At 39.5% G+C, this 27005-nt stretch overlaps 1 protein-coding gene and 1 long non-coding RNA gene across 4 annotated transcripts; one reads left to right on the top strand and one right to left on the bottom strand.

The window, feature by feature from the left end:
• Positions 1 to 4358: 4358 nt before the first annotated feature.
• Positions 4359 to 12347, bottom strand: gucy1b2 (guanylate cyclase 1, soluble, beta 2). Of its 3 annotated transcripts, XM_060859675.1 has the most exons (15): positions 12123 to 12347; positions 11858 to 11969; positions 11560 to 11633; positions 11397 to 11491; positions 10661 to 10821; positions 9926 to 10025; positions 9567 to 9764; positions 8901 to 9004; positions 8295 to 8511; positions 7660 to 7980; positions 7008 to 7156; positions 6649 to 6795; positions 6387 to 6541; positions 5033 to 5217; positions 4359 to 4927 (listed from the first exon to the last, which is right to left on the bottom strand). In XM_060859675.1, the coding sequence occupies exons 2-15, from the start codon at positions 11858 to 11860 to the stop codon at positions 4692 to 4694; spliced, it is 2145 nt and encodes a 714-aa protein (XP_060715658.1). In that variant the 5' UTR covers positions 11861 to 11969; positions 12123 to 12347; the 3' UTR covers positions 4359 to 4691. The 3 variants fall into 3 exon arrangements, with proteins under 3 accessions (XP_060715658.1, XP_060715659.1, XP_060715660.1); XM_060859676.1 differs by lacking the exons at positions 10661 to 10821; positions 11858 to 11969; positions 12123 to 12347 and having other exon boundaries at positions 11560 to 11639; XM_060859677.1 differs by lacking the exons at positions 11397 to 11491; positions 11560 to 11633; positions 11858 to 11969; positions 12123 to 12347 and adding an exon at positions 10282 to 10459 and having other exon boundaries at positions 10661 to 10788.
• A 305-nt stretch (positions 12348 to 12652) lies between these two features.
• Positions 12653 to 14195, top strand: LOC132838969 (uncharacterized). The gene is made up of 2 exons (XR_009647677.1): positions 12653 to 13388; positions 13559 to 14195. It is a non-coding gene; the product is annotated as an uncharacterized LOC132838969 (long non-coding RNA).
• The last annotated feature ends 12810 nt before the right edge of the window (positions 14196 to 27005 follow it).

A 27005-nucleotide genomic window follows, 5' to 3' on the forward strand; every position in this document is an offset into this window, starting at 1 on the left:
TTTCCCCATGATTGTGTAGCCTAGTCAACCAAATTGAGAGACCATTTTGATGGCTCAGGAAACCTTTGCAGGTGTTTGAAGTTGATTAGCTGATTATCATGTCACCATATTCTATATTTTTTTAGGATAGTGGCTGAATTGCTGGGTTTTTGTTAAATGTGAGCCAAAATCATCACAATTAAAAGCACCAAAGACTTAAACTACTTCAGTCTGTGCGTACTGAATTTATATAAAACACAAGTTTCATTATTTGAGTTGAATTACTGAAATACACTCACCAGCCACTTTATTAGTTACACCTTACTAGTACTGTTGTGGTCTTCTGCTGCTGTAGCCCATCTGCCTCAAGGTACGATGTGTTGTGCGTTCAGAGATGCTCTTCTGCATACCTCGGTTGTAACCTCGGTTGATTCAGCTCGAATCAGTCTGGCCATTCTCCTCTGACCTCTGGCATCAACAAGGCATTTGCGCCCACAGAACTGCCCTCACTGGATATTTTCTCTTTTTCGGACCATTCTCTGTAAACCCTAGAGATGGTTGTGTGTGAAAATCCCAGTAGATCAGCAGTTTCTGAAATACTCAGACCAGCCTGTCTGGCACCAACAACCATGCCACGTTCAAAGTCACTTAAATCACCTTTCTTCCCCATTCTGACGCTCGGTTTGAACTGCAGCAGATCGTCTTGACCATGTCTACATGCCTAAATGCATTGAGTTGCTGCCATGTGATTGGCTGATTAGAAATTTGCGTTAACGAGCAGTTGGACAGGTGTACCTAATAAAGTGGCCGGTGAATGTAAATGACCTTTTCCATGACATTCTAATTTATTGAGATGCATGTATATATATAGTAAGACAGTAAGATACAGAGATAATATGACAAAAGGGAAACACATGAAAACATTAAGGAACACTAGACAACTGTAATACAAATCAATGTCAGAACACCAGCAACAGAAACCAGGAAACAAAAGATAAGGACAGAGCAAACAGTCAAACAATACATAGGGTATATACAGTATAGAGAGGGTAATCAGTGTGACATAAAATAGAAGCTTCTGACCAATCAGAAGGCAGAAATACAACAGCACTGTGATATAAAACGGATTAGCGATTAGCACCTTTTACAAATATACAACAAAATTAGTGTCAATTATATAGAGGTGAGGTCATACAGTTGCTCACGGTTAGAGATTGCGACAGTAGATCACATGGTCCGGTTTTGCCCATCCATACGCAATCCCACCATTTTACCCAGGCTTGGGATGGGCACTGGATTAGTGCCTTGGAAATGAACACGGGACACAGCAATGAGAGACCAAGACCACCAGGAGGTGTTTGATGTTGTAAGGTTGTACACCTCATAAATTCATAGGATTTGCAGGATCCAAAAAATTAAGAAAAAAAAATGAATAAGATCATAAAAAATTTGTTCACTGAATAAGATCATAAAAATCTCAGCATTTTGTTTTTATTTACTGCATCCTTGAATAAGCTATTTCTCATAACAGATAAACACAAGACACAATAATAACTAAATGTACACAAATAAATGGATTTTAATACTCTGTGTTGTTTCCTGGTTTATGGTAGTTGTTCATGAGTCTTTTGTTTGTCTTGAGCAGTTAACTGTAAAGATTTACTGATGCATGAAGGGCCAGGGGGGCTAAAACTTTTGAACAAGACAATCTGTAAATTGTTATCATTTTTCTTCTGGCAAACATGCAGATAGCTCATGTAGCATCTGAAGGGCAGTAAAACGTACTATGTAGATCTATGTAATTGTAAACTAATAGCAATTTCCCACATTGATCATCGTGTTTAAAAGTTTACACGCCTGCTCCAGCTTCTTGAGTGTCAGCAAACGCTTGCAGCCTATGTATTAGTTGTGTCCGAGTCCCTCAGAGTTGACTTCAGTGTGAAAAGATGAACCTTCCAATCATATATCCATTCTGGAAAAGAGCTTTGTAGAAGGTGCAGGAAAAATAAATACTGTACAGGAGCTTTAGACAGGAGGTTTGTGGGCAGTGGGCCGTTTAACAAGAGGCTCATGAAGAACTCAGTCACTGATCATTCAGGTAGCAACACACAGTATTAAGAATCAAGTGTGGGTGTAAACCTGGTGTCATTTTAATTCTTAATATAAGAATATGATGTTTACCCTCTGTTTTTTGCACATCTGATTTTTATTAAAAAACACACACTCTGGGGCACATCGATGATTTCTCCAGAGTGTGATTAGTGCAGTGTGCTAGCTCGGTTGTGTTTTCACACGGCACTGCGTGTAGGGAGAAAACAAGTGTAAAATGAAGTGTGGCCCTAGGGCTCATGTCTCTCCCAGATGGAGAGCCGGTGCTCACAGTGCTGCTGTAGCTGAGCTGTGAGAAATTAGACCTTGATGTGAAAGTTTCCGAAATTTAACAGTTGAAAAGCAAAAGGTTTGTGGAACTTCGTTAATCACACAAGCAGACGGTCACCGAAAAACACCCTTCATCATATCTACGTTTATTATTATATAATGCAGGGCTCTCAAGTTTTGAAGACAGGCAAGTGTGACATCTCTTTTGTTCAAACTGACCAGCGAAAATACCCTCTCTAATGAATATGTTTTTTTTTTCATTTGCTGTTGTGTTAAATCTTACCCAGATAGTGCTATTTTCTGATTGGCTGTTATGTAGCCTCTTATTTTTGATTAGCTGATAATTGTCAGGCTCGACTAAGAACTCCAGGGGAGACGCGCTTGATTCCTGCCTGGTTCCATAGAGACAGCTGTGCGGACTGATACATTTTGGGCGCTGAGTCTTATTAAATATATGATAAAGAGTCAAAAAGTTTTTCTGGGTGACAAATACAATGTGTGGCGGGAGAGTGTGACAAAAGACCGAAATGAGTGACTGTCACTCTCAATGCGTGATACTTGATAGCCCTGATAATGATTACCTATTGGGTGAGTGTAAGCGTCACTGTTGAGGAACCACAGCATGATGATGACCACATGCACAGAAACAAAACACCTCAGTTTGTTTGCAGATTCTAGTTGTTTGCTGTTTTTGTACAGACAAATTACACTGAATGTTTTATAGCTGCTGTTTGAACGTACAGGTACATAACATTGATCTGATTTTTATTTGCTTTAATCCTGGCACCTAACTATTATAACTACGGATGTGTTCAGTTTTGTCTGGCCAGATTTTCTAAAGCAAGTCTTCTCACACACAGGGGGCACGGTGGCTTAGTGGTTAGCACGTTCGCCTCACACCTCCAGGGTTGGGGGTTCGAGTCCCACCTCTGCCTTGTGTGTGTGGAGTTTGCATGTTCTCCCCGTGCCTCGGGGGTTTCCTCCGGGTACTCCGGTTTCCTCTCCCGGTCCATAGACATGCATGGTAGGTTGATTGGCATCTCTGGAAAATTGTCCGTAGCGTGTGATTGTGTGAGTGAATGAGAGTGTGTGTGTGCCCTGCGATGGGTTGCCACTCCGTCCAGGGTGTATCCTGCCTTGATGCCCGATGACGCCTGAGATAGGCACAGGCTCCCCGTAACCCGAGGTAGTTCGGATAAGAGGTAGAAATGAGTGAGAGTGAGATGAAAGTCTTCTCACACAGTAAAGTTTTTGAGGCCCTTTGTATTAGAATTTTATAGCTATGAAGGGTTTTTTTTTCCCACAAAGTCCAACACGGGTTTTCTGGAGCTGACATAAGACAGGTCAGTCCCCAAGAAACGTGTGTATGTGTGTGTGTGTGTGTGTGTGTGTGTGTGTGAGAGAGAGACTTCCTGTTGACGATGAGCTTTAACCAACATTTAACATTTTGTTAGCAAACTTGTTGCTTTAATAATGAAATCAACGTTAATAAGGTAAAATGTTTCAGTAGCAGTGACTTTGTTAAAGTTTTTTCCATTGTTAAATAACACAAATGTCATGTTTCTTACTACGTAGCAAATGCAGCTTCTTCAATGATAGAGTTGTCAGGTGTTAAGTGGTAATGTTATTGAGGTCATGTGACTGTAAAGCCTAACTTCAGCATTTTTAATTTCGCCAATTCATAAAAGTTGTGTTCATTTGTTAAGATTATATTGATGGACAAAATAGTGTAAGAAGCATAAACTTATGTTGGGGTTGATTTTCTGCAGTGATCCAAAAGCTAATGGAGAAATCCTATCTGCTTTTTGCTGAGAAAACTATGCTGATGATCCTCCAGGTCAGCCGACAAGTCTACAGTAAAGTTAATGATACTGTATATATATTACAGTAGACACATAATACCAGTTTTTATTTTTTTATTGCAATTCAATAAACACCAGTAATACAATCATAATATTACACAGGTTTATATCAAAACATATTATTTTCACTGTGGAACAATTATATTAGAATTTATTTCAAGTTGCATTAACAGCCCATTTAGGAGAAAAAAAAGATTTATACACTCACTTACGCAGCAGAGGCTAATCATTGATCTCTCGCTTTTTGGATACAACTTTAGTATCAAGTGTTGAAGGTCTGGCTGTTTTATAGTACTAGCTTCTCAATAGCCTCGGATTTCAGACAAATATCTGCACTGATCTTTTATGTACCACCAAAACATAAGCATCTCTCATAATGCTCTTTTAGCATGTTTTCTTTATACAATTTTAAACTAGTACGTACAAAAAACAAATGGAGTTTTTGTATCTGATGTGTGACTGTACTTTGTGTTATAGAAGCATGCAGAGTCGGGAGTTGATGGCGTTTTCTGAAGGAAGGCCGTTTTCTACGGGCTCTGAGTAATCAGGCACATAATGAAGCACATCGTGTTGAGGAGAGTCGGCTGCAGGGAACGCGTCATCTGCGGCAGGGACGGGAGAAGGGTCGTCAGAAATCAGATAAGGGGAGGAGCTACTGCTTTGCTCTTTACTTGGAGACGTCCTCTCTTCTTCCACTTCTCTTACATCTAGTGAGAATGACAACAGCCAAACTTTTCCAAACTGACATTATGAATATTCAATTCAGTTCAATTTATTTGTAAGAGAACAAATGTTCATAGAAAAGATCAAACCATCTGTGGCTTGGTCCAGTTCCTTATGGTCATCTCTGTACAGACAGAGATCTTCCCCTTGGCCCATTATCTGCTCCTCAGACAGAACGAGGTTCTGGAGCAGGAAGTAGGTGGTCATCAGACCCTTGCCCTTCACCTGGATCTCACCTCTGTCACGGATCTCAAATTGCTTATCCTTCAGAACACTTCACAGATGACAGACGAACACATGAAGCCAAAACACAACCAGAGTACAGGAGATGAAAATCATTTTAGAATAGTGTGTGTGTGCATGTGTGTTTGTGTGTGAGTGTGTGTGGTGAATTTAATGTTTAACCCATTCTAAACTACAAAATTAAAACCTCATTATTATTATTATTATTATTATTATTATTATTATTATTATTATTATTATTATTATTATTATTATTATTATTATTGGGGGCACGGTGGCTTAGTGGTTAGCACGTTCCCCTCACACCTCCAGGGTTGGGGGTTCGATTCCCGCCTCCGCCTTGTGGGAGTGGAGTTTGCATGTTCTCCCCGTGCCTCGGGGGTTTCCTCCGGGTACTCCGGTTTCCTCCCCCGGTCCAAAGACATGCATGGTAGGTTGATTGGCATCTCTGGAAAATTGTCCGTAGTGTGTGATTGCGTGAGTGAATGAGTGCGTGTGTGCCCTGCGATGGGTTGGCACTCCTTCCAGGGTGTATCCTGCCTTGATGATACCTGAGATCCCCCCCGTGACCCGAGGTAGTTCGGATAAGCGGTAGAAAATGCAACACACCCTATAATGTCAGTTTCTCACTAATGAGATTTTTAAGATTTTCTGCCAGCTTGGATTTTTTTAACAGTAATAAAAAATTATTCACTACTGTGCGTACACATTTTGATCCCAAATTTGGCAGAAGTCATCTGTAGAGTAAGCCTCATCAAAAAAGTTTAAGTACTCAGAGCAGGTTACCTGTAAAGGGACACTTGAATCTTCCAACCAGGAAGTGACACTGAATCAGCAACAACTCTTTACACTGATCCTAAACTTTGCTCTGAAACCGAACATGCTTACATCTGACTACTACTACAACTTATAGCTACTCCTGCTCAATATTTTGTCCAGTGTTAAACCAAATCATCAGGACACCTGGCTGAACTTCAGACATTTCTAGACCTTTCCACCTAAAGTCAGAGAATTCCACTACTGTCTGTAATCAAAACACTCACATCATGACTGAAACTACAGAAACACCTGACTTAAACCCTCACAACCTGTCAGTGTGTCCACGCGTGTTTCTTATTATTCAGAGTATAGTTACAGTTTCCTGTACATTATTTTACAGTGTTATGTCAGATTTGTGGATTTATTTCAAACGTATGATACCTGTAGGTAAAAGGACTCATGTGTATATGGTCAGGGACTCCATGACTCTCCATTCGGGATGCTGTATTGACTGTGTCTCCAAATAGACAGTAGCGAGGCATTTTGTCACCTACCACACCAGCGAGCACAGGCCCAGTGTGTAGACCTACTCTGATCTGAAATACACACAGATAACAGTTTTGAAAAACACGTTGATAAACACAGCTGCAAACAAAACACCCCCACCCCCCACCCCCGACCACAACGAAACACAGATAAGCACCTGTATTGGTTGTCCCGTGATAGGGTTCTTCACTTCCCTGGCAGAAATCCTCATACCCAAAGCAAAGTTGGCCACGCGCTCAGCGTGTGTGTCCTTGGGAATGGGCACACCACCAACCACCATATAAGCATCGCCAATCGTCTCCACCTGCAACGGAGCACATGAGTTCAGGGAAAAACAGAAAAGAAAAATGCAGTAAACAGCTAACTTGTGCTTGTTATACTATTAGCAATGCACCATAAACAATCACATTGGTAAAAGCATCACTTGAGTGCCAAAATGTTCTAGAAGATTTTTCAATCTTTCTAAATATACTCAGTTTTCAGACTCAGCAGACATTGTCTGGGTTTTCTCCTCACCTTGTAGACATCGTGGACGTTTGTGAGGCGGTCGAACCTGGAGTACATGGCATTAAGCATGTTGACGATCTGGATGGGCTCGCAGTCTGCACAGATGTTCGTGAAGGTGACCACATCACTGAAGAGTATGGTGCACACCTTGAAGTCACCTGATGTGACACCACATTGGAAAACACGCACAGAAATTAATGCAAAAGACATATACACTATAAAAATAGAAAAAACATAAATTTACAAATTTATGTCGCTTTAAGATCCGTCATCATTTGCTCTAGTATTATTTTTAGTATTCTTATCTTTAGTTATAATTATTGTCTGTTGGAATCTTTTGAAAAGTTTCCTCCCACCTTCTACAAACATGCAGGTAGTTCAACTGGATACTAAATGTGTGTGTTTATTGTATCCTGTGATGGACTGGTGTCCCATTCAAGGTGTGCCGCTGCAGGGTGAAAACTAAAGCTACCCGTCCACCCACCCATCCTCAGCTAGTTCCCAGTTAACAGCCTGTGTTCAGGTGGTTCCTCAACTGCACTTCACCAAATTCCTAGAGTGAAACTAAAGAGAGCTTTAACAGATCTAAACGAGTTAGTTTGTGCATGTGTATTTCATAGCCATGAGATGTGAATGTCTGTCAGTCCACTTCCTCCTTTACCTGCCTCCACCTTCTTGCCCTCTTTGAGCTGGTTAGCGACATGACGTGGTAGCATGGCATACAGCAGCGTCTCGGTCTTCTTCTTCTCGATTTCTAGGTGGCGAGAGAGAATGCGCAGCTCCTCCTTCTTACGCTCGAGCTGGTTGGAGAGCTCGATCTCGGCTAGCCGCTGCTGGTTAAGCAGGATGAGGTCACGTGTGGTGTCGTGCTGAGCGATGTCGGCCAAGTGTAGGCCGCGTTCCTCCAGCTCCTGCAGACTGCGCAGCTTAGGAGAGCAGAGATAAACCATACACTGCAGAGACTCCATCCATACCATCTGACCTAAAAAGCACATGATCAAGAGCTTTGGTATACACTGGGATCAAACACCATACATGGAGGGAGACATCATACAGTTAATCAATGCCAGCACATGTGGCACATAAGTTCTCAATCTCAGGTGATGCCATGATGCTGTTTCAGTGATTTGTCATTAGGTTTGTGTGGAGTTTCTGTCCATGTTCTCCTCATGTCCACATGGGTTTCCTCCCACCTCACAAAACTATTCTGAATGTTGGATCTCCAGCATAAAATTTCCCCAATTGTGACTCATGATCCTCCTGATCCAAATACTTTATAAAAAGTGAAAATAATACCTCTTAATTTGAGCATGGATTGGTTTTGGAAGCATTCTGGAAGCATCTCCTTTCTGGTCTTCAGCACAAACTGGCTGTTGATAAACTTCTTGATGCTGTAGATGTTGAGTGTTACTTCAGGATGGACCACGCTGAAGTATTCATTCAGGCGGATCCCTGGCTGTTGCAGCCCTGGCACAAACTTCTGTATGTTTACGCCAGTCTGTTTTACAATCAGCTACACACACACACACACACACACACACACACACACACACACACACACACACACACACACACTTTAGCAGTACATGTCTTGACATGGTGGCTCTGAACTTGCTTTGCATATGGGCCAGTGGAAGCACTTTAGTTGTTAAGAGTCTGAGACAGTAAGTTTACAGTACCTGTGTGTCTGGGTTCACCCTGTTTGTGTTTCTTAGTTGTGTGAGTTGTGTGTGCATGTGTGTTAGTCAGTATTACAGTCAGGGTTCGTTATAATATAGAAAAGAAGAAATAACCAAAACACATGAACCTTTTTAGTTAATTATTGATTATTGCTATTCTCAACAGTAGTAAACACAAGTAAAGTACAATAAATAAATTAGTAAAAAAAAGACAAAGACTTACATCTTGGTCAAACACGATATGAAAAGGGAAAGCGTTGCAGAAGGCTTCCTCATCAATCCACAGCCTCTGTGGGTAACTGGGGCAGAAAGACTGATGGATACTCTCTGGTATGGAAAGATAAAAGACCTGTATTATGTGTTGTGTTTAAACAAATGCATGCAATCTCTCTATTACACACACACACACACACCCACACACACACACACACACACACACTGTGTTTATTGCATAGTGTTTCAGAAGCAAAATAAAAAAACTATTTGAATTTATTTCCATTTGGCTCTATAATGATATTATTATTTAGAACGGGGGCATAGAAGCCTTTATTATCGCCACATATACATTACAGCACAGCGGAATTCTTTTCTTCACATACCCCATCTGAGGAGGTTGGGGTCAGAGTGCAGGGGCAGCTATGATACAGCGCCCCTGGAGCAGGGAGGGTTGAGGGCCTTGCTCAAGGTCCTAGCAGTGGCAGCTTGGCTGTGCTGGGCCTTGAACCCTGATCCTCTGATCAACAACCCAGAGCCTTAACCAGTTTGAGCCACCACTGCCCTCAGATAAATGTATTATCTTATTATATTTTATAAAACAAGGCTATAACACGCAGTTCAGTTGTACACTGTGCTGCGTGACACACCTGACTTCTGCGACAGGTGGTCCTACCTGACATAACCATCTCCTCGACCTCTCTCTGCTCTCCACCGTCAGCTTGAGTTTTAGCCTTTGTCCCTTCGCTTCTTTGTGTCATGAGGAAAATGACATGTTCCCTCTTTCCTGTGCGCTCTGCCTCCTCGGGCTGCTCGAGGATGCTCATGGTCACTTTGCTGCCAAAGAAATCCTTTGCAACCGCTTCAATTATGCCTGTGGTGTAGTCATGGAAACAACAAAAAGAACAAGAGGACGAATAAATGTGATTTTTTTTCTGCTGTCGGAATTGACCACTGTGGTTAATATTAAGGTCAGACAGCAGTTATTTCCGACTCTGGTGCAATTAGTGCTTATTTTGTGTGTACAGTCTGTACCAGGCACTATGTGGTGGAGTCCTTTCCTGTCTGAGTAATAGTGGAGCAGAGTCCTGCCGTCCTTCGTTCGCTCCACTCGGAAAGAAGGAGCGTTCATTTCCTGTGGAAGCAGCACAGACTGTAAAGTTCACCATTGTTCAAAGCGCTACACAAACGGAGCTTCTTATGCTTTATGTAAGGATGAACACACAGCTGGGCCGATGTTGACTAATGCCTTTGACAGAGTTCATAGTTATATCTTAAGTCTTCCATCTTTGAAATAACTTCATGTTGTCACTTATATACTGTAATCATCCTGAATTAGCTGTTACCATGGAAACATGGCATTTTAGATGTATTATTTTTGACATACTAACCCAAGCAGTGGTGAGCTGCTGTACTTGAACACTAATTAACAGCAGTCAGATTCAATGATTCACCAGCACTGAGGTATACAGTTTAATCACACAACAGAAAGCCTGTATTTCACTGAGTACTTCACACAGAATGCATGTGGTGATGATGTCACACGTCCCAAACGTTCTCGCTCCAAATCTGCACAAATAATGACATTTTTTGTTCATTTCTGTGTTTGGCAAAATGGTGAAATCCTGGAGGAACTGAATACTGTTTAATAGTAAAAAAACAGAAACAAGGAGGCGTACATGAAGACAAGCATTCACTAAGAAGAAGAAGAAGAAGAAGAAGAAGAAGAAGAAGAATACGGTTAACAGACGACATTAGTACCAATCAGACCTCATAAGATAAAGCCAGGTAACTATGGAGGGCATCAAGATTTTCAATAAATTCAACCAAATTTCCACCGAGGGTGCGCAGCATGGTGTCGTAGCCAGACATCTTACAAAAGCTGAAGAAATATTCTCCAAACAGCTTCAGCACCACTTCAGAAGAAACATCTAGAGGTTGAAACACAAGAGACAAAACATTTCAGTGTCATGTGAGACCAGTGCGTGTCCAGAGGTTCACACCTGTCCTTGTCCGCTGCATCTTGTGACACACCACACTGCTCTCGGTGGACAGCCGTCATGGGGACATTGTTAACACCATCACACTCTGTCTTGTCTCTTAACAGCACAAAAAGTCCCCAAGGTCATCACACATACAGAGACTGCCCACAAACTCCTAAAGACCTTCTTCTTTCTTTTCTTTTCTTTTCTTTTTTTAAGACTCTGTCTGAGATTCTCAATGCTGCATTTGACCCTGGGACTCATACAGAGCATTTCTAAATAGGAATTCAGCACACTTATGAAACGCATGATGTTAGCAAGCTGAAGAAGGTGAAATAAGTGAAAGCAAGCTGAGCAAAAGAAAAAAACTTGGACAAAGAGCAGAAAAGAAAAGAGGTTATTGGCATCTGGAGACACAAAGCTCTGCATCCACTACACTTCCTTTATGGCTCAGCCTTGCCGCTGATCATTTGAAAGACAGGAAGCTAAGCAGATTAAGGAAGACGATTAAAAATGTTTCTCACCCAGCATTTTGCAAGCCTCTTGCACCAGACGAATGGTGATGACATCATCGTAAATTTCGTAGGTCATAAAGGTGTCTTGGACTTCTGCCAGTAACCTGAGGAGATATGACTTCAGCCACAAGGAGCAGGACGAATCGCTCTATAGCTAAATGTTTTCACATACCGTAGCTGATCCCACGTCTCTTCTCCAAACTTCTCCACCACTAACGTCCTCAAACACGTGTTAATGAAGCCATACTAACAGGACGGAATATACTTGTGAACATATGCATGAAAACTCATTATACACACAAGCATGTGAATTGTGATGTAATAGTACTACTATAGGATATCACACACACACACACACACACACACACACACACACACACACAATAGACCTAACTATTACAAATGTATATTTTCACTCAATGAATATATTTTATAGTCAGTAATCAGAAAATGAGCGAGTGTTTTCTTACCATTGTAGCAGTGCTGTTGTGAATGTAGCTGCTTCTGTCAACAGGCTGAAGGATGGAGTCTGCAGATGGGCTTTACCTTTAATCCTTAATAATTAAAATCAAACCCCTCCTTCTAGCTCACACACACACCACACACACACACGCACGCACACACACTACATTCATGATTACATTCATAGGGGTTTCCACCCACCTCTTTAGTTAATTACTGATCAGTGATGTAGTGATGTAATTACATTTTTATAATTATTATTTCAATAATTACCTAAATATACTGCAGTTACTCCCTGGTTACTTGTCTTTCTCTTTCTTTCTAGTCTTCTTCAGCTGTCCTTTCTCAGTTTTATACAGAATTGCCACTCACTTGATGTCTTAAACCAGAACACCTACAATCACAATGAAAACTTCTAATAAATTCCTGAATAGAAGCCTTTATTATGTCACATAGACATTACAGCACAGTGAAATTCTTTCTTCACATATCCCAACTTTGGATGTTGGGGTCAGAGTACAGCGTTAGCCATAATACAGCACCACTGGAGTAGAGAGGGTTAAGGGCCTTGCCCAAGGGCCCAACAGTGGCAGCTTGGCAGTGCTGGGGCTTGAACCCTGATCCTCTGATCAACAACCCAGAGCCACCACCACTGTACCACTGTACCACTGTAGTGCACCATATGTGCGGTTTAGTTTGCCTCTGTGGCTGGGAAGTGGTTCAAATCCTGCCTCCACACTGTGTGTATAAAGTTTGCATGTGGGGCTTCCTCCAGTTTCATCCCTCATTCCAAAGATGGTGTCTCTAACTTGTCTGTAGTGTGTCTGTGTGTACAATAAGTTGCCCCCCTGTCCAAGATGTCCAGCACCTTGTACCATGAGTCCCTATGGATAGGCTCCAGGCTCCCCATGACCTTGTGTAGGTTAAGCGCTATAGGAAGTGGATATCTACGTGATCCTCACAGCCTCTGGAAGATCTCTGGGGTTCATTAAAGTACGTTACATCGGTATCTAGTGTTTAGTGTTACATATCTCCATATGTTATTGATACCATACCAGCAGCTGGAAGTAACTGTTAAAGGTCAAACAATGATAGATCCAGACTTTTACACAGAAGTTAATAACACTTCAGATTAACAAGGAGTACGAGTGCTGGATTCTGTTCATATGTCTTTTTTTATTCTTCTTCTTCTGATTATTTATACTTACTACCTTAGATTTTCTAAACCATGTTTTCTTTTTGTTTCATTTTTCTGTTTACTCTTCCTTCATGGAAAGTCCTTACAAGTCCAGACTGAGTTGGACTGTAGACTACCTCAAAAAGCCAAACACTAAAAGTACAAAGAAACTGATCCTGTCTGCCAAAAGTCCCAGATTTTATGAGAAAAGAAGATTGTTTCGGTTTAGTAGTTAAGTGTCAGGTGTCCGGTGTGTCTGCCATAAAGTTGGTTATAAAAGCTGAACATGAGCATTGTAAACTCTTAGAGCTTTTTACAACTCCTGACTCATCGCTGATTCATCCACAGAAAAACACAACAAGGTAAGTGTGTGTTTTGCTCTTCTCTGCAGTGTGTTCTCATATTTACTCTGGACTGCAGTGTGTTCTCATATTTACTCTGGACTGCAGTCTGTTCTCATATTTACTCATATCTGGACTTTGCTGTGTCTCGTATTAAGAAAGCAACGTACAAAACTTTCCGTTTTACACAGATGCTTTGTGAAAGCTCTCTACGGAGCATGGGATACCAGGAGCACATTCACCAGATGGAGAGCCACTCGAGGGGTATAGTCCTGTGTGAGCTGGCATCAGACCATGAGGACTCTTCAGTGCAGAACTTACACATCCAAAAATCACAAGCCTACACTCGCTGGATTCCTGGCTTTCCTTCAGAAAGCTGTCAGACAGAATGCAGAAAAATGAAACAAATCTTCACAAAGCTTCAAGAGTGGAGAGCTGATCATCTCAGTTCAACATCTCAGGCTGAAGGCGGTGTTTAGTCATGTCATTATTTCTCTGCTTCCCAGAGACAACGCCGGTTAATCCTCCAGAGACGGCAGGTTTCTGCTAAACCACAAACAGGGACTTGTCCACCAGAGGACACAACCTGCTTTTGTTTGCTGTTATTGATTGAAACAATGCTAGCAGACCAGAAACTGGAAATAAATGATGAATGATCGCGTGTGTTGATGTACAGGTCAATGTCTAAAAACTTGGGTTAACTCTTAGCAATGTTTTTCTATTCAGTTCATTTACATGAGCTGTTTATACATCAGTTTTTAACTTTGTGGTAAAGTACGGTCATTGTTTATCGCTCTTTATTAAAGAAAAACACTAAATAAAATAGAACTCTTGTTATTCATTGTCTCTGGCTTGCTCATTAGGGATAAACTTTATAATTTTTATACTCCTGTTTTTTTTTTCTATAAATTTTTGTTGAACTGACTTTATATTAAAATGTCTTAATGCTAGACGTATGCACGACATGGCAAAGATTTTATTTCATTTTAATAAAGAAACAAAAGACTAGGATTGTGAAGACAAAAAAAATTTTGGTTTGATTTGTTCTTGTTGTTTTTAAACCCCTTCATGATTCATGATCTCTCCATGAGTCCCTTCATGATTGTGATGACATTGATGCCGAAAACAAATATTCTGGTGAAGGATACAATAAAATACCTGGTCATTCATATAATAATAAACCTTGCAGTCAGACAGATTTTTTTGTAAAGGGAATATATTCAATTATTTGTGCCTTGAAAAAGATTTATCTTTATATGGTAGAGTTTTCTTTTCCAAGGCTGAAGAACCATCCAATTTTATATATCCTTCATATTTTTTTTTGATAACGACTCCACTGAGGGTGAAGTAAATCACATGGATTACATTTTATTTGTGTGTGTGTGTGTGTGTGTGTGTGGGGGGGGGGGTCGGACAAAGGAAAATGTAATTAAATAATAAAAAATATAACATGAATGGTTAAAGTAGAAGAGCAGGTTGTATTTTGGTTGGAAATCACGTTCATTTAATTGAAAAAATCATAAATAAATGTTTTAAATATATATATTTGGCAAAAAAAAAAGAACAGAGATGTTATGTAAAATTCTGAAAAAAAAAAAATAATTTGAGACAAAGATCATTTTAAATAACTCTATACAAATAAATTGAATGTGTGACACACTATGTGTGTCGCTGCGGTTTGTAACATTGGCCACAAGAGGGCGTCTGGAGCTCCTTGCGCGGGACTGCTGTCTTTATGTGCAGAATATATTTTGAATATAAAATCAATTTAAAGTCAAAATCATTATATTTTATGAAACGTTCAGCTATTATATAAAATAAAATGAAGCTCTGTGAATGTCGGTGATGTTGATATTTTTTAGATCTACTTCTAATATAAAGAAAACGGTCATATGGTCATAATAAGCAGAGTATCTCTAAACAGCTTTTGTAAATATTAAACTAAAATGTTATTTTTCAGTATAAAACAAAAACATAATCAACAAATCCATTAATATAAATATTAACATATTTAAAACAGGTGACTGAAGAAAAAAAACTACATTTCCCATCAGCCCCAGCATGTCACATGACGTAATTATTTGGAAGGTGTGCCTCATGATTAGCACCAGCCCAGTGTTTCAGGTGTTGTTGATGAGTCCATTGGCTCAGTCTAGCTTTGTTATAATTCTTTGTTTTTGCCTCAAATCTATCACATTTATGATTCTTTTTGTTTTTTACTGTAAAGGTTTCTTTTATTTTGCACCTTTGAATAAAAAGATCTGCAGTTGCATCTGTCTCCTAGTTTTACATGCAACAAAAAGTCTATTTAAATATGATACTCAAATGACTTTTTTACTGAAACATTTTTCTTCTGTTCTCTTTGGAAAATAATGAATCTGTACATTCTCAATAATTCTCTCAACTGTCACTGGCACAGAAATAAACAATATGCACTGCAACATGTTGCATAATGCAACATCAGTGTCAAAGATAGATACAAGCCTACAGACTCCAGCACAGGCCTTTCAACCACAGCACTGCAGGCTAAACAGCAATATACTGCACTGTATACAGTGACATGCAGCAATATTATTACATCTCAAACAGATGCTGAGATGTTCCAGTAATTCTGAAGAGAACGTGGCAGCCGTGATCTGCTCAAACATCTTCACGATACATGATATGATTCATACATGGAAACGAACATTTTACTGACTTAAATCACATTTCAAGGAGACACGAGGCATATGGCAGAGCATTAAAAAGAAAACCGTGGCTTGGAAATGCAGTCCACATGGGGGTTTGTCTGCTTGGCCCAAGGTCTCATGATATAAAGCAGTCCCTCTGTTCATTTGCATGGAGACCTTGTGGCTCAAACTTTTGTGCTTATTGCTGATTCTTTTTTTTTTTTTTTTTACACAGAACTACAATCTAATTAGAGAAAAGAATGAATGTCTAAAAAATCTTAGAGAACTTTTCGATTCAGTCTTTCCTCTGTTTATGGTGGACTGACCACAAAATCCCCACCCTTCAATTTAAAACAAAGAAGAAACAACACACATCTGTTTCTAGAGCAATGGACTTAGTTTTGAGATGCCGTAAGCTGCCTGAACAGCTTCAGTGTGCCTTGGCAGAGATTTTGCACATTTTCTGGAAATATACAAGAGGGATGAACAGCATTATATTTAAAAGAAATTGTGACTACAAAGGCCATAGCATTTGCTTTACGTTGTTTACATCCTTCGAAATGTTCAATGGGGCGGATTAATCATGGATAAGTCCATTTCATTTTTCAAGTATTGTTTTTAAAAACAATTGAAATTGTGTGTTGTGGAAAAACTGATATCAAACTTGGAATAAGTGCCAAAAAGTGTGGGGTTGGGAGTAATGGGACTGTCTACAAAAATCCCCCTGCCTACAAAAATCCCCCTCTTGTCCATCACAAGAATACTGGTGTGAGGTGAAAATATACTATAGATTGGATGTCATAGTGCCACACAAGGGCTTAAAATATTTTGCATGTCCAGTATCCTAACAGGAGTGATGTAAAATCTGCCATCTTCAGGGGCAGTCACAGTCTCCCTCAGTTTCTTGTACCACTGTATGCCACTGTATCCATACTTGGGTCCATCACTGGGAGCATAATACCTTGTGCAACCCAGTGGCTGGAGCTGGTTCTTTGGCCAGGATTCAAAACTGGGCCATGGCAGTAAGCCTAACCGAAGCCTAACCACTAGTCCACCAGGGACCTTACTGTCTCTGTTGGATTATTTAGGAATTTTCATGCACAACCTCCACAAAACCACCAGCATTTTGGATGATCCCTCTCTATTTAGTCACATACTGTATACATTACAGCACAATAAAACACTTTCCTTCTCATATCCCATCTTTGGAAGTTGGAATTAGAGCTCAGAGTCCCTGGAGCAGAGAGGGCCTTGCTCAAGGGGCCAAAAGTGGCAACCTGGCGGTGATGCGGCTTGAACCATGACTTTCCACACGAAAACCCAGAGCATTAACCGTCAGGTCAGGCAAATTGTAGCTTGGTCTGATGAATCTTGTTTTTTTGCCAAGGCACACAGATGACAGGGTCAGAATTTGGTTTTGACAGCTGAATCCATGGAATCAACCTACCTTGTGTCAACTCTCAAGAGAGGTGAATTTGGTGTAATGCTGTGGGGAATGTTTTCTTGTCACACTGGCTGTTTACTTGAATGCCACTGCCACTTTGAGTATCATTGCTGTCCATGTGCATCAATTCATGGCCATAATTTAACCATTTTCTAATAACTAACTTCCACCATGATAATGTCACAAAGCAAAAGTCATCTCAGACTGGGATCATGAGGTGATGCTCAGGAACTGATGATTTGAGGCATGAAAGTGCACCTGAAAAAGCTGCAGAAATTATTAGATTCATATCAACATGGACTAGAATGTTCATACTGTAACATCTCGTGTAATGATTGCCATGAGGCTGTTTTGAGAGGAAAGCAAGACCCAGCCCAGTATTATTATTACAAGTGTACATTACCACACACTCCTCATTAATGATTAATCAAAATATGTTTTAGGTACCAGTGGTAGACTGGTTTCCCTTTTAACAGTTTTCTTAAACACTTGTTTCGAGGTCCCACTGTTGGGCTCATGGTTGGACCTTTGTGCTTACACATTGACTCTTAGCAGACACGTAAATAGAAATGCAGCAAGTCAGTGGGAACAAATTTGTGCTTTGAGTGCAGCATGACAGACGAGATACTGCAGAATAAATAATTGTCTTTTATTGGTTCATAAAGTAATTTCCCAGACACAAGACGACATTAATCCAGGGGCTGGATAAGAGCAAGGTCAGAACACCTCAAATCAAAACGAAGGCCACTTTTTTTCCTTCCTTTTCTTTTTTCCACCAATCATGACTGTTTCCATCCACTCACATATCCTGCTCCGGTTCTCTTTCTCTTTCTCACTTTGCCATATTGAGTGCTTTGATTACACACTGCTGAATTGGAAAACATTTGAAACCTTTGAAAGTATATATATTTTACAGTTAATTTTCTGAATGCCTGTTCTGTCCACTGCAGCGTATGCTCAAGGCCGTGCCTTTGTGAAAGAGCATTTCTTCAGGGCGAGTAATCAAAAGTCTACTCATAATTATTGTCGGATTTCTGTTTTTATGTCTACGCATGCATGAATGAGAAGAAAATGTGTTTGTGTGTGTGGTTTTGTCTGTGTGGGAAAATGGATGTCTTGCACAGTTCTGTCCTGCTCTCTCTCCCCTTCACCAGTCAGCTGACCCTGACCTTGTCCTTCCTTATTCACATCCTGTGCTCCACAAATGGGTTTTATTACAGGTGACAGCATACAGATTTGTTGTTGCAGAGACAGAAAGAGAGAGAGAGAGAGAGAGAGAGAGAGAGGAAAGATAAAGAACTAGTGAGTAATATATATATTTTATGCATTACATATTATATGTATAGATTATATGCATTACATACATTTAAACAAAAACACAAATATATCAGACATTTCATTCGACATTTCATCTGTTGTTTTCGTCTCCGCTTTGTGATAGCCTTGAGGACGAAATGTGAGTGTAATTACATCAGGTAAAGAAAAAAATTGCATCATATCTTATCCCACCAATTGACATTGAAAAGTGTGAGACCCCCCATCTCTACCCCATCCCCAACCCAAAACAAACATTCACTTTAATTTCACCGACTGCTTTAGAGCGAAACTACAGGGGGAAAGGTTCAGACACGGATCATCTGGCAATTCAAAGACAAGAACGAAGCGACATGCGACACCAAAATCACAGCACACACAGCAGTCAGAGATGATCATAGACTTTTCTAAAGATCATCATCAAGGCAACATGGTCGCAGCTAATGATGCAGCTTTAATGAGAGTCTTGAGAGCAGCGCTCAGTCTTTCAGCAACATTTACAATTTGCTTGCATTTGGCTAATGATAGGGAACGTCTGAAAAGCTGGTGGAAAATCTCAGAACAACTGCTGTAGACAAGAGATGATGGTGGATAAAAGCCTCAAATCAGGGATCTCTTAGAACAGAGAACAGGCTGGTTATTTAACTCTAAATCTTGTGCTGCTCATTCCCAGGAAATCTAACTGACCAGGCTAAAAATGTAGTAGCTCACAGAATGTTGTAATACATGATGAGCTAATTAGCTAATAGTTCTTACCCATGGTTTTTAACCTCTCCTGATTTTAATCTAACTGTTTGAAACCTCACCAGAACATTATCTATCCATTGGTGAATGTTTTGTCTTTGAGATGTATAGTTTTCTCCTCACGAAGCAAGTAAAAGTCTTATTCAATTCTATATACAGTACAGTAGTGCCTTAGTGTATTTTACCACTTTGCTAACCTATATGTCTGTTGGGCAGCCCAGACACCAGTTCCGGTCACCCGAGCTAGTGATTTGTCCGTCTTTGATTTTACTTCAGCATTTATTAGTTGATTTATTATTGCAGTAAACATTTCATCGCTCAAGCAATAGTCAATTTGCAACATCCCGTGGTCACATAACAATATCTGTATATAAAGCTGTTAACTCATAGCCTTAACTGTAACCCTAGCATTTATATACCTACTATGTCAATTCCACAAGGCACATTCATCATTTAGTGCCATTTCCTGTGCAGTATCTTTCAGCTTTCTAGCTTCTCATTGGCTGTGCTTGCTCGGGCACTGGTGTTAAACCTATAATTTAGCCTTTATGTAAAATATCAACCATTGCACTCACCTGTGAAGGCAATGTATACATGCCCTCCATGACCTATAAAAAAACTATAAAAGATGATGAAAGGAACATAAATCAGCCATGGAATGACTTTCATTCCTCTCTGAAAACGATGGCACCTCCCCTCTCAATTATACTGCTGCGGGCCATAAATTAATATGTAAAATTGGCAGAGCATGCTGGTGAAGCCGCCACAGTAAAGGCCACCGTCATCAATCTTGGCCAGGGCGCTGACAGATGCTCCACCTGAGGAAGCAGCAAAGTGATGGAGAGGGAGCGAATGAGATGAACTGTGGTTAACCTGATTCACCTGTAGTTGGAAAGGAGAAAGATTTAAAGAGATAGATAGGAGTTAAAGTATTTCAGGTTCAAGCTCTGACAAAAAAAAATATTTCATGTACTGACACTGAAGATACAGACACATTTCTGGAAAAAAAGGTATATAAGCTGTTGTAATACTTATACCATTTAATAGAAAGAAACAAGTGTGTATTAGAGTTACATACAGCTTTACAGCAATGGATATAAAATGTATTTACATTAATGGTTCAATGTAGAGATGCGTGTTATTGTGTGGAGCCTTGCATGGTCCCCTCTATGATTGTCCCTTGTTGTGCAGCTGTGTGTGTGTGTGTGTGTGTGTGTGTTGGGGGGTGCCCTGTGATAACCAGGTTAATTCTCCATTTTTGTGCTATGTTAAATATTCACACAGGAATTATTAAAAAAAATAAAGACTGGTATTATTATTAGACATAAGAAAATTCTTATTAGAAGAGTACCGTTCATTATATGTGAAATGGCTGGGATTTTATTCTCCTCTCCATCTCCAATAAGTAGTTCTGAAGACAAATTACGTGGCTAAACCTACTTTGAAATCAATAGCATTTAGCTCTAGAAAGACTCTTGATTTCTCTACTCTAATGAAATGGCCATTGGTTAACAGTAATAAACAAAAATGTACCACAAACTTTCAAAATAGCCATTATAAAATCTAGAAATGTTCACCAGCATAGGAATAATATACATGACATGGTTTAGATCTTAGCACACTGAGACAGCGCGGGTTAAAGCAAAAAAATTACCTATTAACGGCTTCTGACCAGATATATCTGCTTTTATTATCTATCTCAGTGCAGCTTTTGACAACATCATTCATGATATACTTCAATGTAGGGTGAGAGATCATTAGATTTTAGAAGTGATTATATGGTAGCTTTCTTGCCTGGCAGCTGCATGATATGGAGTGGTGTAGTAGGTGGTAGTTTGATCCATACTTTCTTTAAAGCTATCACAAAGGTATGAATTTTTCTCAAACTGTGTTTGTGTCTTTTTATGATTCACTTTTCTGCTGCAGTTTACAAGATCACTTGAATTCCCTAGAAATTAGAGCCTCTTGTATACCCTAGAAACTTGTACAGTACCTTCCCAGAATTGCTGTATCTCTCTCTGTTTCACATCCGTAATATCTTTTTAAATTTCTAACATATGTCATATTTCTTTGTTCACAAATTTATTCAGAATTCTTTTGGTAGTTATCCAGGAGAGAGTGTGTCCCCCTTCTGTGTTTAGTTCCTCTTCATATTTGTCCTTAAACTAATCCAAAAATATTTTCTGGGGAGAGTTAATTGTGGCTTAATCTTTAGGGATCGAGATCTAGACCTGGATGTATGTAAATCTCTTATGGGATCATGTTCATTGTTTTAAACACTAAACAAATATGTATTTATTTGATAACTTAATAGAGACAGCGGCCATTGCTTTTGTTCATTGTGAAGCATGCAACTGAATCAAGCAACAAGGTTATTATACAAGGACGGATGTATACAGTATATAAAGATTATGTATCCTCAGTTATTCTGTCTATATAATTGTACTGCCTTTTATTGCTGTTTAAACTCAAATTTCTATTTGTTAACTGAGCAGAAAACAGATAAGTCCTTGATTAAGTTCTACTTATTCCACATAGGAGTTTAACTGTTGAGTTCAGAATTTTTAGGATCCCAAACTCTTAATATATGATTATAAATTTTAACAGCAGCATGTTAGATGTTGAATTAAAAAGGCATGTACGTGTGAGTTTAAATTGTGTTCATATGCGATTGGTTGAGGGTGATGCAATGTCTATAAACTAGCTTTGCTGTGCATCTAATGATTTATCTTTTCATTGCATCTAGAAGGACAGACCCAAGGCTAAGCATTCATGTCTCATCTGTGAGTCAAAGCTGAAGTAGAGAAAGTCCACACAGACTGGCCTTTCAAAGAAATACACAAAAGCCAGAGAACAGCATGGGCCTTATAGGAACAAGTAAACCACAAAATGTTCCACGAAAAACTCAGCAACCTCCAACACACACCCAACACACACACACATACAGTACACACACAATTATTATGGTGTGTGCACTACATTTATATTCATCCTAATGAGCAAGCCAGAGGTAACAATGGCAAGGTAAAACTCCCTGAGACGATATAAGGAAGAAACCTTGAGAGGATCCAGACTCAAAAAGAAACCCGTCCTCATCTGGGCATATATGGAAAAACTGCTAAAAATGGCCCACACAATAAGATTGGTATTTAGCATGATTCGAGCCGAATGATTGGATATGTTGCTTGATTGTTTCAGACTTAATATGCACAGAATTGAAGAAATTACACCGGTCATATTGTCACTTGCCATAGTGTATGAAATTACAGCTCTGTAGTGTGTACATGCATAGAAAATAATGGCAGCTTCCTGATTTATCTAGTGTGAACGTATAGAAAGTCAGCTTCATGCAGAAGTAATAATCATCAAAAATGCTCAAATGTTTAATTTAACTGTTAACATTTAGAACAAGTAGAACCTCCACATTAAGATGATTTATGTAACAAATCATGTGTGTTGAGATCTTTACTGGTCCTGTATATAGACACGATGCCCTGTATACAGAAAAATGTACATAGAGAAAATCATCTGACAAAATCATAGACAAATCTTTTAGTAATGTTGTGTGCAAATGTTTGTGTTCACCAAACAGAACTAAAATTTTCTGCCAGATTTAAACAGTTTTGGAAATGCTGTTTTTTCTGTTGTACATTCACAAGCATGTGCATGGCACAGCCCATTTGGGGGCAGAACTTCATAAAAATTCAAGTTCACAGACAGCTTTGAGCAGGATACAATCAATCAGGTAAAACCGGAAGAAAGAGCAAATTATTCATTCATTTTCTACCGGTTATCTGAACGCTCGGGTCACGGGGAGCCTGTGCCTATCTCAGGCGTCATCGGGCATCAAGGCAGGATACACCCTGGACGGAGTGCCAACCCATCGCAGGGCACACACACACACTCTCATTCACTCACGCACTCACACACTACGGACAATTTTCCAGAGATGCCAATCAACCTACCATGCATGTCTTTGGACCGGGGGAGGAAACCGGAGTACCCGGAGGAAACCCCCGAGGCACGGGGAGAACATGCAAACTCCACACACACAAGGCGGAGGCAGGAATCAAACCCCCAACCCTGGAGGTGTGAGGCGAACGTGCTAACCACTAAGCCACCGTGCCCCCAAGAGCAAATTATTTTGACACACAATTATGCCAGAAATAGTCTTTTTTTTTAAGGTTTGCAGCTAAATTTATGGATTTATGTTGGCTCACTTTCTTTATTTCTTATATTTATTTATAACTATTTATATACAGTATATAACTGATATTTAACTATAACAGCAAAATAAAACGATTATTGTATGAACTAGCATGAGGATGTGTTTTTATTAAAGACTCCAAAAGCTCTTCATTAAGTGCAATTTGTGCAAATGTGCTTCAGAAATAAACTAAACTAAAATAAACTATGCAAACATTTTTTTTTCCAGAATTTTCAGAATTTTCATGAACATCAAAGTCCTTGTGTAAACGCTCCCACTAATGATTTACAACTAAATCCAGTTATATACAACTTGACCCATTCTTTGTGTGTAATGCAATGGTTTGTACTGTTAGAACAGCTCTGATTCAAAACCTTACCTGGACCTGGATTAAAAAATGAAAGCAAAGTTCTAACAAGATCCTAAACAGAAGAAAGTAGTTAATGATTTATATAATGTTTTTCCATTACTGACATGTTAAACAGCGGTGCATTAGGCTACAGTAGACAAGAAAAGAACATTCAGGAGACAACACCAATTTCTGTGTTAATGTATTTGCTTTCAAAAGCCCACAAACAATTAAAGAAGTTAGTAGGAGCTGTAATACTGCCAATTTGTGTGTGTGTGTGTCTGTGTGTGTGTGTGTGTAAGGGTGGGGAGAATTGCTGTGTGTTTGCCATATACTCCTTTATGTGCTGTGAACAGGCTGACCTTGTGTTTGTGTGCTTGCGTGCTGGCCTTGAGCTGAGCTGAAGCAGCAGACAACTACTGTTGCTGCATAGCCCTGAAACTGTGTGTGTGTGTGTGTATGTGTGCGTGTGTGTGTGTAAAAAAAACAACCAGGAGTAAGTACAGAGAAAGTGCAGCTTTTTGAAAGTACAGCACTGCAGAGGGAGGAGAAATTGTTAAAAAATAAAACCAAATAATCAGATGTGTATAAACAACATATTTATTGTTAGTATTTTCAGTCTGGAGGAAAACCTTGCAACTGAGGAAATATTTATTTTTCAAAAGGTAGAACCAAATGAACCACGAGGTAATTTCAGATCGTCCTAAATTCAGATCATCCAAAATTTGCCCAAAGTTCAGTTACACAATGTTATCTCACCAGCAGTGATGTTTCTTGTCTTTGTCTATCTCTAGAGTCATTGCTCATTTCACACACACACACACACACACATGCAGTGAGGTTTATCAGCAGAGTCATGGCCAGGAACTGTGCTACCGGTCTCTCCCATCATGGTCACTAACCCACAGCTACTGGTCTTTTTCATCATGAACTTCAATCAGGGCTATCAGATTTTAGCTTTAGGAAACAGACAGGATACATTTTACAAACGTATTACAACTGAAGAATATTCGAAATGTATTTAAATGATCAGAACTATGCTTAGAGTTTGTCCAAACATAGACTAATAATAAGCAAACAGATCAGCTATGGGTTACATTCTAATAATTTGTTTTAGGATTAAACCCTGACTGGATTCCCAGTTTCTGTTAATAAAAGCATCCACGCACCATGATGATACCACCAGCATGTGTCACTGTGGTGGTGATGTTCTCAACATGAAGAAGAGTGTTGGGTGGCTGCCAAGTGTTGCACTTTAAACCAAAGCCAGAAAGATGAACAAACTCCCTTTCCACACATTGGATACATTTTCAGCATAAATTTTGGAAAGCTTAAAAGGAAATGCTAGCATTTCTTCTGCAATTCTTCCATGAAGTTATATTAAATTTGTAGTCACTTGTCTCTTACACATATAACCTCTTCATAAATTTATTGCGGAGGTTCCCAAGACATAGAAAAAGAGACACACAAATAGGGTAGATAAAAAAAGAGGCCAGGTCCCTCTAAATATGCAAATGAACTATCCCGAAAGTCTTGAATAACAGATAGAATATAGAAGCTATCACTGGTTTAAAATAAAGTACATCCTGGGATTTGACTGGGTCATTCTAACACATTTGGGGTCTTGGGTTTGTAGCATTTTTATGCTTATGCCTTATGAGATCATGCCCATGTTCATTCGGAAAATAAATTGATTAAATAACAAAGAATTGTTTCATTGCCCTGTATACACACAAGACGTGAACTCCATTTTATCCACCAAAATAGGGGATGCAATCATGGGGAGTTCTCTGATAAAAGAGGAGACGGGCTTCATATCATAAAAATGAGTATCCATGGTTCTCTTGGCTAAAACCTAATCTTTCAACTAAACAAAAGGTGACGAATTTATGTTATGAATCTCTGCAGCCAGAGCCATGAACACAATTTTTTTTTCTTTTAGCTTCATAATTTAGGACTATGGCATCATTCAAACATGTCAGAAGCATATGTAAGTAAAAAACCAAAGGAATACTCTTTGCTCTGAATATTTCACTGTTCCCATTTACCCTGTAAACATTAGTTCTCAAACCTACAAATCCAGTTTTTTGAACCACAAAAAAGAATACAACACAGCACATGTTAAATATCCAGCACAAGTCATGGCTCAAGGCTCTGGGTTGTTGACGGGAAGGTTGGGGTTCAAGCCCCATCACTACCAAGCTGTGCCTGTTGGACCCTTGGGCATTACCCTTAACCCTGTCTGCTCCAGAGGTACTCTGACCCTAATTTCCTGAGCTGAGATATGCTAAGAAAAGAACTGTAATGTATGTGCAGTGATAATAGAGGCCTCTTTTATAAACTTAGGCGTACATTACCACCAAGACCCCAGAAAAATTGCCCACAACAAAAACAATTCATTAAAACCCAACATTTTAGCAAATTTAATACAAAAAGAGTGGATAGAAAAAGAGACACACAACTATGCTTCCTCTTGGTGAAGCTCCACCCCGTTCTCAGCACACAAACCAACGAATTCAGGTTTCTGATAAAATAATGAACAATGAAGGGGGACAGAATCAAAATTCCGACTGCTCAGATTGAAAAGGAACTGGGCTTTAGCAGCTACTTACACCTCATTAGGATAGAATGGTCATTGAAAATAAAGTAGCTATGGTGTTTGACCCTGAAAATTAAACCCAAAATTAGTCCTTTTTTAGCTAGAACTTTTTTTTCTGATTTTTTGTATGTTCACATACTTGACATAGACCAACCGACAGGGGGCGTTGATAGGGTTGGAAGGGATAAGGTTTTTAGCCCCTGAGTCTGACTCACCAACAGTTATTATTTATTACCTCACCAACTCTTCCAATAAATTGATGGATGAATGAATGAATGACGACCGATGACAGTGCCACCTGTTGACCAGAAT

Source organism: Tachysurus vachellii, chromosome 23, assembly GCF_030014155.1.
Source record: "Tachysurus vachellii isolate PV-2020 chromosome 23, HZAU_Pvac_v1, whole genome shotgun sequence".
Taxonomy (NCBI): Eukaryota; Metazoa; Chordata; class Actinopteri; order Siluriformes; family Bagridae; genus Tachysurus; species Tachysurus vachellii.

Excerpts from the sequence above, each read along its gene's own strand:
- gucy1b2 (XM_060859675.1), bottom strand. Across the intron at positions 10,822-11,396 it reads AGAGGCTTGCAAAATGCTGG|ATGTTTCTTCTGAAGTGGTG; the intron begins GTGAGAAACATT and ends TTCAACCTCTAG. Across the intron at positions 7,981-8,294 it reads ATCCATGCTCAAATTAAGAG|GTCAGATGGTATGGATGGAG; the intron begins GTATTATTTTCA and ends TGTGCTTTTTAG.